The sequence below is a fragment of the Chrysemys picta genome, chromosome 5, assembly GCF_011386835.1.
Source record: "Chrysemys picta bellii isolate R12L10 chromosome 5, ASM1138683v2, whole genome shotgun sequence".
Lineage (NCBI taxonomy): Eukaryota > Metazoa > Chordata > Testudines > Emydidae > Chrysemys > Chrysemys picta.
This window is the reverse complement of record NC_088795.1, coordinates 139572119-139583272: the sequence shown is the minus strand read 5'-3', so window position 1 is coordinate 139583272 and position 11154 is coordinate 139572119. Positions and strand designations below refer to the sequence as shown.

The 11154-nt window shown below is 47.0% G+C and overlaps 1 protein-coding gene across 3 annotated transcripts in view; it reads right to left on the bottom strand.

The window, feature by feature from the left end:
- Positions 1 to 2220: 2220 nt before the first annotated feature.
- Positions 2221 to 11154, bottom strand: part of LOC101953793 (cytochrome P450 26B1) — a 35566-nt gene continuing 26632 nt past the window's right edge. For all 3 annotated transcript variants that reach the window (XM_042855635.2, XM_042855636.2, XM_065597307.1), the window contains 2 exons: positions 10614 to 10895; positions 2221 to 6424 (listed from right to left, as the gene is read on the bottom strand). In XM_042855635.2, coding sequence (XP_042711569.1) covers positions 6032 to 6424; positions 10614 to 10895 — 675 coding nt within the window. In that variant the 3' untranslated portion in view covers positions 2221 to 6031. The remainder of the gene's footprint in view (positions 6425 to 10613; positions 10896 to 11154) is intronic.

Here is an 11154-nt window from a genome sequence, read left to right as displayed (position 1 = left end):
ACCCTGTCAGAGGGGGTGGGGCAGACACTTGGGGAGATCCGAGGGAGGGAAGGGCAGGAAGAGGGGGGCGGGGGCATAGGAGTTGGGGGAGACCCGGTGGGAAGGGGCAGGAAAAGGGGGCAGAGAAAGACAGCGGGGGCAGGAGGAGGAGGGCGGGGTAGACACCTGGTGGGGACTCCAGGTGGGAAGGGGCAGGAAAAGGGGGGCAGAGGCAGACAGCTGCGGGGGACTCTGAGGGGGAAGGGGCAGACAGCAGGGCGGGACCCCAGGGAAAAAGGGCAGAAGGAGGGGGGCAGAGAAAGACAGCTGGGGGGGAAGGGCAGGAGGAGGGGGCAGACACCTGGGCAGGGACTCTGTGCATTTTTGGTAGGGTCTGCAGGGCAGGAAGAGGGGGGCAGAGGCAGACAGCTGGGGGGCACTCTGAGGGGGAAGGGGCAGACAGCTGAGAGGGACCCCAGGGGAAAAGGGCAGGAAGAGGGGGGCAGAGGCATATGGCTGGGGGGAGACCCAGAGATTGGGCAGGAAGGGGATGACAGAGACAGACAGCTGGGAGGGGACACTGGGGGGAAGGTTCAGGAAGAGAGGGCAGCTGGGGGTGGGGGAGTCTGTCTCACATTGCAGGATGTGGGAGAGTCAAGTACCGGGGTACGTTCTAAAATTTCTGGTCATTGTGAAACAAATTGAGGCCAGTTTCAGTGGGGAGGGGAGCGCCCCTGTCATAAGTAAATAATATGCATTTCAGTACATAAAAGGCCAGGTAATAAATGTAGGAACAAAGACTGTAGTCCATACTTACAGGATGGGATATTCTATCCTGGGAAGTAGTGACTGAAAAGAACTTGGGGATCATGGTGGATAATCTCCTGAATGTGAGGTCCCAGTATGCTGGAGTGGCCTAAAGGGCTAATGCAATCCTTGGATGAATAAATGGGAATCTTGAGTTGAAGTGAGGAGGTTATGTTTTTCTGTCAGTCACTGGTGTGACTGCTGCTGGAATACCGTGTCCAGTTCTGGTGTCCACAGTTCAAGAAGGATGTTGATAAATTGGAAAGGATTCAGAGAAGAGCCACAAGAACGATTAAAGGAGTAGAAAAGCTGCTTTCTAGTAACAGACTCGTGCTCAATCTATTTAGTTTAACAAAGAGAAAGTTAAGGGGTGACTTGATCACAGTTCATAAGTACCTATATGGGGTACAAAAATTTTATAATAGAGGACTCTTCAATCTAGCAGAGAAAGGTATAACATGATCCAATGGTTGGTAGATGAAGCAAAACAAATTAACTGAAAAAATGGTGCAAATTTTTAACAGTAATTAACCATTGGAAGAATTTATAAAAGGTTGTGGTGGATCCCCATCACTGGCAATTTTTAAAATCAAGACTGGATGTTTTTCCAAAAAATCTGCTCTAGTTCAAACAGGAATTAATTCAGGGAAGTTCTGTGCCCTGTGTTATGTAGGAAAGACTAGGTGATCAAAGCAGCCCCTTCCGGCTTTATAGTTTATGAAAATCCAGCAGAGATGCCAAAGAATGGGTCAGTGGAGACTGAATTGACTTTTCCTCCCTAGCGGCAGTCCCTCTGGTAACGGATTGAGACTTAGCCTATATCTACGCTTAAAACTCCAGCAGCATAGCTGCACCTGCACCACTGTAGCGTACAAACCTACTACAGCGACAGGAGAATCGTAAATCCACCTCCCCGAGAAACGGTAGCTAGGTCAAGAGAAGAATTCTTCTGTCAACCTAGCACTGTCTACACAGGAATTTAGATTGGCTTAACTATGTCACTCAGTGTGGATTTTTCACACCCCTGAGTGACATAGATGGGTCAATCTAATTTTCTAATGTAGACCAGCCCTTATTGGGGGGAGGGTGTGTGTGGAAAAGTTTGCATTAGAGCTTTGTCCTTGTGTGGGAGCTCCAGTGAGGCTCAGTACTAGGGGCTAATCACATGGATCTGTTGGTAACAGAATGTTTCACAGTGTAGTAACGTAGGAATTGAATTGCCAGAGTAGATCAGGCCCATAGGCATCTAGTTCAATATCCAACAGTGGCCAGTACCAGATGTATTAAAGATACAAGAAACCCCATAGTAGGCAGTTTGGGAACAACCAAAATCCTAAATATTGGGAGTAGGATTAAGTCCCAAAATGACTACCAGTTATTTTCTATAACTTCCTGAAGAGGTATCTAGCAGAACTGCAATAAATAGAGAATGTCTGGAGATTCAACTCTTTTATTATGGAAGTCTATAAAATAGCCACATTGATTATTTTTTAAGATCACAAAATACACAACATCCATTTTAATATGTGACACATAATATTATATACACATTAAAAACCACATGACTGAAACATGTTCACACGGCACCAAATTCATAACCAAAAAATCCCCACAAGTGCTTTTTCTTAAGATTAAAAACAACTGCAATAAAAACATATTAATATTTTTTCCAGACAAAGTTTACAATAAAGAGAAAAAATTCATATCTTACTAAATAACAAATATTTAACAGCAAAACTTTTATACTAAATATCTATTTTGAATTATAACAAAAATAGTACTTATAATAGTTTATAAAGACAGACCAAAAAAATTTGTGTATAAAATAATATTATAGCGAATTGGACTGTGCTAGGAAAAAAAATTCTGAGAGTCAAAGTGCTTTATTCTGCAAACCCACTGCAGCAACTTTTTTTTAGTCAAGTTATATTAGTTAGGAATGGTAAATCAAAAGCATGATCTATTTATGTCTAGATAAAATACACACACACACACACATATAATAGATAGATGTATGCATCTTACATTATCTCTCTCCGGTCATTTATTCATTCAAAAGCGTGTTTGGTTTTTATTTTGTAATGAAATTTTAAAAAATGAAAACCCTTCACTGATCTCCTGAGACTCCAATGCCCTTCTAAAAGTATCTCAGAAAACACTTTGCTAATGATTATTTGATGGGGTTTGATCTGAAGCCAATTGAAGTAAATGGAAAAACTTCAACGGACTTCGTATGGGGCCTTTTATCCCTCCCCACCCTGCTTTTCTCATTACCTGTAGCCTCTCACTTCTCCTTCCCTTGTCCTCTGTGTCCCCACCAAATAATGTTTTCAAAAAGATTGTGGGGTTGCAAGTGGCTTTTACAGACACCTTGAAAACAGAATTTATCAAGGCCTGAAAACTGGGTATGACATATAAAAAAAGAGTGGTTCTCTAGCTTTCTTACCCTATGGACCATCTCCATTCCCAACGCCCTCTTCTCCATGATTCTTAAAATGTTTAATTCGGTGGATCACCAGGAAATATGTGGAGACCCACAGACTGACACATTTCTATCCGGGACAGGAAATGGCAGAAATTTCACAAGAAAGCCTGATCTTGTGAAGTTTCCATCGAAAGTTAGACCCGGAGAGTGTAAAGACCCAAACTTGGATTGCAAAGTTTCTGAGTGTGGGACATGGGCCTGAGCCACACATAGCTGCGGAGGATTTAGATCTGTGTTTTGGTTCAAACAGCCATAGAGATTATGGGCTAGCTGCCAAATCCGAATCTGGTCCTGAACTTCAGAGTTCAGAGGCTACAGCGTCTCGGTTCAGGCCAATCCCTGTTAAAATAAAAACCTGCTATGAAACGGCCACAGAGAGATTATGGAGCAGCAAGCCTCAGAAACGACCACATGAACGCTGAGTCTCCCAAGTCACATGCACTCATGGAAGCAGAGCTCATACACGTGTGTGTTTGTCGGTCTATGCGCTTCTATATGATTTTTGGCAGCATAGTTTAAAGTGATGATTAAATCTTTAGTGTCTCCCCTTCCAGGGAACTGCCAAAGTCTTTATTGATCCTGGACGGATGAACGGCTGGCTAGAGCAGCCTTCAGCATCTTTCACTCAGCACTGCCTTAGAGCCTTCCACTGACTCATCCCAGTTTTCAAAAGCCACGCCTGCAAACCCTGCACAGGCCTGGTGGGAAGCTCCCACCCCTCCTTCCTTCAGATTTCAGCTTCTCTGACTTATCCTGACAAGCCGCCCACCCACAACAGTTTCATTGGCACCCAGGTCGAGGGAGTTCTCAGCTCTGGCTCTTGTGTTTCTCCTTCTCTGCCCGATGAACTGTATGAGGTGCCCCTGTTACAGCAAATATATCCGAGAGAGAGGGTGAACACACTGAAAGGTCTGGGTAAAGTCAGTGCTTGCAGCTCAGATGAACAGCACGCCTGTCTTGGACAATTGCGAGAGAGATTTCTCTTCCCTGAGACTGCCAGTCATTGACCAGGGCCGCTACAAAGTAGAAGCGGTACATGTGGTTTGCCTGGTGCCAGCTGCCAAACCTTTGCCCTGCCACTATTAAAGCAAAAAGAGATGTTGCTCCTGACTCAGGGCAGAAGTGCTGAGTGCCCACCATGCCAGCTGAAGCAGGAATTGGGCATGCTCAGCACCTCTGGAAAAAAAAAAATCAGACTGGTAACTTTTTAAATTCGAGATGGCCCTGAACCAAAACGCCAGATCCAAACATGTCTGAATGCTGAGGATCCAAATACTACAATACAGGCCTCGCTTTCTTTCAGAGGAACACCCCCATTTTAGGTGTGACTGGGCAGTCTACGAAGTTCCCAGTGTCTCTAAAAAGGGGTTGCATTGATGGCAGCTCACATGCCCTGACAAACACTCCCAGGACAGCTTCTCACTTCAGTTGGATGCCGCGGAGGGAAGGGTTAGCTCAGAGGGAGCCTTCCACCCATCTCCAACACTCTTTAATGCAAGCACCTCTGTGGTCAGGGGACGGTGGCAGCTGTGGGTGTGACTACCAGGTAATTTTTGGAGGCTTGGTTCTGCAGCGGTTCCATGAACAAAACAACTGCATGCTCTGAGCCACGTTACTTAGCAGCACCCCAGTACAGTTTATGAAGTACATGTGGTTCAGAGTTCAGTGCACACACCGAGGGGCCTGAGAGATCCGGAGAGAAGGCAAAAACAATACAGCTCACTGCAAAACTCTGGGTTTGGGAGGGATCAGACAGGGTGGGGGTAGGGGGAATGGACAGTTACACACATGCCATGTAGCAGCAGCAGGCAACTTCAAAAATGTCCACGGCGGAGACCCCAGTTCTACTCTCTGAACTGAGATCAGCCCACGCCGAAGCGGATGAGAGACTCCCATCAGAGGGCAGAATTTGGCCATTACTTTGTCTCACAGTACAGATCAAATGACTTTCTTGTTCACAAAGCATAGGCAGAATAGAACACCCTGTCAGCTGACCCTGCCGCATTTAGTGGCCCAGTGGTCCTTGCAGCAACACCAGTGGCCATGCCAGAAGCCAAACTGGTGCCGGGTTCAGTTTGCGTGCCGTTACCCAGAATGCACTTCCCAGCATTTGTGGGCAGGGGCCGCTGTCATCTGAACACAGAGTTCTTTTCCCCACATGCTGTGAGAGACCGATCAGAACTGGAAAGCGTTTAGAAGGGTTTAGGGATTGGGAGTGTGGGGATTTTTTCTTCTTTCTCTCCCAAGGAAGCAAAACAAAACAAACACTGTTATCACCAACTAATTTAACACTGTTCAACAAGATCAAAGGCCACCAGAGGTAGCAGCCTGCCATCAGATCTCGCCAACACCTCCTGGCCTGGTTCCAAGGAGGCGTGTGGGGCAGTCAGACCTCTGATCGCTAGCTAATTTCAAAAGCTTTTCCCGCAGCAGGCATCCTCTGCCCTTCCTCCTTGCAGCAGAAAGGTTTATATATATATATATATATTTATATACTGTGTACGGTCAAGCAGTCCCAGCTCTACGAGTGTTTGAAATTCTTCTTAAAACATAACCAAAAAACCAAACCAGCCAATCTCCTTGTACTTTCCCCACAGAAATAACAATCATTTTGGCAGCTTTGCTGTGGGAGAAAGTCTCGACCAGGAGGTTCTGCAAGGTTAGTGTTGTGGAGAAGCTTCTTTTCCTGTTTTCTCCTTTCGTTCTGCCCCTTTTCCCACCCACCCCCATTGGCCCTCCCCCGGTGAAGGAAAAGTTGGCTTACACTGTCGCCCCCAGCATGGCTTCTGTCTCCGTCAGGATCTCGTTCTGGTTGGAATCCAGTCCGAAGAATTTGACCTTGAGTCCATCGACGGGGTGGACCACAGGGACCAGCGTGATTCTAGGGAAAGTCCTGGTGGCTAGCTCGAATCGGCTCGTGCTGGCCAGCTCAATGGCTAGTGCCTTGAGGAAAAGCCTGGCCAGGTGTTTGCCGAGACAGGTCCGTACACCCCCGCCAAAGGGGAGGTAGTGGAACCTGCCGTCTTTGTCTTCGGTACGGTCCTGCCCGAAGCGGTCAGGGTCAAAGACGTCCACGTCCTTGAATACTGGGGCGGTGTCGTGTGTGTCCCGGATGCTGTACATGACGCTCCAGCCTTTGGGGATCTGAAAGCCCTACAGAGAGAGAGACAGGGGAAAGAAAAACAAGAATGCATCAACGGTAACGTAGCCATCCACTAACGAGACCACGCGAGCTGGGCAAAGCCGCTGCGCGGGTCAGCTGAGACGCTGCCGATACTGGGGACTCTGTTTGAGATCCGCGATCATGAATAGAATATACTGAAGGATTAACGGGGAAACACCCTGCCTTGTGATTAGGGTAGGACTGTGGGGTTCTCCTTCTGACCTACTGGGGAATCAATTATTTATTTGTATTGTGGTAGTGTGTACAATCCCCAATTATGGGCCAAGACCCAATTGTGCTCAGCGCTGTATAAATGCAGAACAACGACACTTAAAAGGACTTCGGTCACTGTGAAAGTCCTTCTGTCTGAAATATTTTTATCTACTATCGTTACATGTGGTATCCAAGATATCCAGAATTTAATGACAGAACAACTTTATTTTTCCCAGTGTGTTTTCAGTCCGTGTGATCTAGTATGTAAGATGCTGGACTGGAAGTCAAGTAACCTGGGTTCTCTTCCCAGCACTGCAGTTCTCCTGCTGGGTGACCCAGGCAAATCATTTATTTCTCTGTGCTTCTGTTTCCCCTCTCTTCCTTTATCAGACTTGTCTATTTAGATTGCAGGCTCTTTGGGGCAGGGACTCTCTCTCTTTCACTGGGTATCTGTAGAGCACCTGATGTAATGGGGCACTGACCTCAGCTGGGACCTGGAGGCACTATCGTAATACAAGCAAATACTAATTGGTACATTAGTGAATGTGAATAGTCAGTTTTGATGAGTCCTTGGTGGAGTCCAGCTAGGCTCCAACCCAGCAGACACTTCGCCGCCAGTGCAACCTTTTCTCGTGCGTGCAAATGGTTGCAGGATTAGAATCTTTGCTTCCCTTGGTGTTTGTGTGGGTCTTTCCCAAGAACAGGAGAGTGAATTTTGCAAAAGAAAAAAAAAAAGGGTGCCCGTAAAAGCACAAGGAACGGCAGAGGGCGGCTGAGGCAAGTGTAGAACATAAAACTACTTCTAACTCATTTTTGAAAACTAGCTAGATTGAAATCACTGCCATTCCTTTAATCATTGTCCCTCTTTTATTAAATCTGGAGTAACTCCATAAGCTTTAGATTTAACTGGTGAAACAGACATCACCGTCTAGCCCACCATATGGCAAAGGGGAAAACTTTTCTCCCATCTCCGCTGTTATCCCTCACATTATTCAGAGCTCCCCAAGCCAGTGTCCAGATAAGCTGTATAGTAGTCCACGGCATCACCTATTCACATACACACGTATTTTCACACACCTATAATGTGTGAGTGAGTGCATGGGTGTGCAGAGAATGCACTGATGAGGGGGAAAAAAGGGGTGATTTATCATCCCCTGTTTACTTGAAAAGGTTTCAACCTCAAATCATGCCATTAGCGGGGTTTACTGTGACTGACGGGTCTCAAGATTTTCTTTTGCTGGCACAAAATTCCATCCATTATGATGAGTAATATCCCGATCATCCAAAAATCGGTAACTGCCCTTTGCCCCTTTCCCCCGTCACACCCCAATCTCTGGCTTCAGAGATCGCCACATGTTTCTCTTTTAGAATATCAAACTTTTCTCCCCTTTGGTTGCCTGAAAGTTCTGGTGCCAACTGATGGGCTGGATTCCGATCAGTTCCACCAATGTAAATCCAGAGTAATTGCACTGATCTGCCAGTGGTATGACTTTAATTTGTCCTCTTTGCGGGCCAGATCCTGACTAAATTGCTAAGTGGCTTGCAAGTCACACCCAAGAGTTGTGCTATTGTGTGCAGCCCCTGTAATAGCGTGGTGCACAAGTCATCCCAGGAACGTGCGTGAACGTGTAGACAAACACAAATGTCCTGTGTGCGATTGGGAAAATGCTTTTGCATGACATGAGGTCACCTGATCTCCTCCTAAAACGGAGATTTCATATATTGCAAAAACTTTCCTCTCTGAGAAAGCCTTTTACCACAGGTCAGATTCACAGTACAAACACCCCTTCTACTCCAAACCCCTATCCGCTCACCAAAAAACTACCCCAACCAAAGCTTTGACTCTGAAAAGGGAGAAGAGGCAGAGACTCCATAAAATCCACTGGGGACTTCACTATTGCTATTGATTTTATGTGGAAGACGCTCAGATGCTACGGTGATAGGTGGCAGTATAAAACCCCAAGACAGGTGTCTCTAGATCACCGGTGTTTCTATGACCTCCACTGCTGGGAATGCATTACTATACTACCACATTTGCTGGATAGTTCGGGTTATGGGAGAACTTTCTATATAACTCTTCCACCCGATTTTCACTTCCTTACAACTTTTTGAAAAACTCTCCTGGGCGGGGAGAATTGTCCATGTTGGAGCTCAACCCACAACTGACTTTTTTAAGCTTCCCCGATGGGCAGATTATTCTACAATTGACTACTACAAGGCACCTTTCCTTGACACGTCCGGTACAGGCAGCCTTCTACATGCAAGATTCCCCAGTGACTCTGATGGGAGCTGTACCAAGGGCAGCTCACGTGCCTTGCAGAACATGCTGGGACACCCTCTCATTTAGATTGGGTGTGACAAAGGGAAGAACTAGTTTGGAAGGAGATTTATGGGATCAGACCTGTGGTCTATCTGGTCAAATAGAGTAGTTTCTAGGTCCCTTTGTTTGGAAGTTTGAGCAAAATCTATTCAACCATTTTTGAGTTATGCCCCAACATTCAGATATGTTCACTGATAAGCACGCAAATTGTCAGGTGGATAGTTCTACATCCCTACAGGCCTGGTTGCAAAATAAATACAACATATATATATCAGTTTCCAGCTTTCAGAAGTTTTGTCATTGATTGAAGCACATGGCACATCTTGTAATGTTCCATTGATCAAGGGACTGTTCGGATGTTCTTGCAGAGTAAGGGCATTCTACCTGGATGACTCAGCAGCCTCTGTGGGTTAATGTTGGGGATCCACGACCGCAACTTCACCAGTGCAAGAGTGAAATCTGGTCTGATTTCATGAGCTAAGCAGGTCTGAGCCAGAACAGTCATTGGATAAAACACCTCTGAGGGGGAAAAGTCAGGGTGATACAAGCATAGGTGAGTCAGCAGAAAGTGGCCCTCTAATAACAAGAATTTCCGCTATAACCGGGTGGTTCATCAGTTGGAAACGACAGAGGAGGAGAAAGATCTGGGTGTATTAGTCAATCACAGGATGACTATGACTCACCAATGTGATGCAACTATAAACAAAAAAGCCCACAGATGTGATCCTAGGATGCATCAGGCAAGGTATTTATGCCACTGAACAAGGCACTGGTAAGACACCATCTGAAATATGGTGGACAGTTCTGGTCACCCATCTTCAAGAAAGAGGAATTTGAAGTGCACAGGAGGGCTACTAGGATGATCAGGGGACTGGAAAGCCTGTCTTCCAAGAGGAGGAGCCGGTCTTATTTAGGCTGAGAGGGGATCTGATTGCTCTCTCTAAGGACATCAGCAGGGTAAACACCAAGGAGGGTGACGAGCTATTTAAAATAAAGGACAAGGGTGGCACAAGAGCAAATGAGCATAAACTGGCCAGGAGTAAACTGAGGCTGGAAATGCGAAGGAGGTTTCTAACCATCAGAGGAGGGAGGTTCTGGAACAGTCTCGGAATAAGAACAGGGGCGAGGGGCAAACAACCAAACTGGTTTTAAGATGGAGCTTGAGAAGTTTATGAACGGGATGATATGACGGGGTGACCTGCGATGGCAGCGACGGGACTCAGTGATCCAGGAGGTCCCTTCCAGTCCTACGTTCTTTCTGAGTCCATACTCAGCCAATGCCCCTGTGTAGTGCTGTGCCAGTGGAGGGGCGGTCTTGCATTTCTGCTGAAATGTAAACCCAGGCCCTAGTGCTTATGCTCACGTCAAATCTGGCCAAGCTCCAGTGTCAGGAGGACACTCGGGAGAAATATCCTATCCCCTAACACCCCTTCCCCCATACTTTAAAATGGATCTGGCACATCTTGCCCCCTGTCCTACACTTGTGCAACATTGGCCTGCACGGGTATAAAACCTGCCAGGTTCCGCCCCAGAGGTGACTCTATTCCAGTGGGAAGGTGCCTGTGTCTCTATAAAATACTCTGAAGCCCCTTTTCAGGGGAGAAGGTGCGCGAGACACGTCAGAGCTCCTGGGCTGTTGTACTCACGTCCAGCTCAAAGGTCTGCAGCACCGTCCTGTACCCGCCGGAGATGGGGGTGAAGAGACGTAGCACCTCCTTGATCACGCAGTCCAGGTAGTGGAGACTGCTGATAGTGTCCAGCCGGAGGGAGCCCTCACAGATGCAGCCGTTGTGCAAGATGCCTTTGCTGCGGAGCTCTTCACGAAGCTTCTCCAGGACGCCGGGGTGCTTCAGGAGCTGCATGATCAGAGAGGTGCTGGCGCTGGCCGTCGTAGCGTAGGCAGCAAAGATCAGCTCCAAGGTGCCATCCTGAAGGCCAAAAGGAACCCTGGGTTATACACTGGGAAGGTCCCGGCCTCAGGTACCCGGCCCCATGCATCACGCTGCTGCAGTACGTGCTTCCTATGGGGCACATGCTAAAATGGGTTCATGCCCCAGCCGTCCACTGGCAGAAGCTAGAACCCGGCACAGCTGGAAGGAGTTTGGTTTAGCCCCAGCCTGGTACCCAAAGAGAGTTTATTTGCAACATACAATTTGGCACAACAGGAAAGCATTCCTCAGGGCTGCT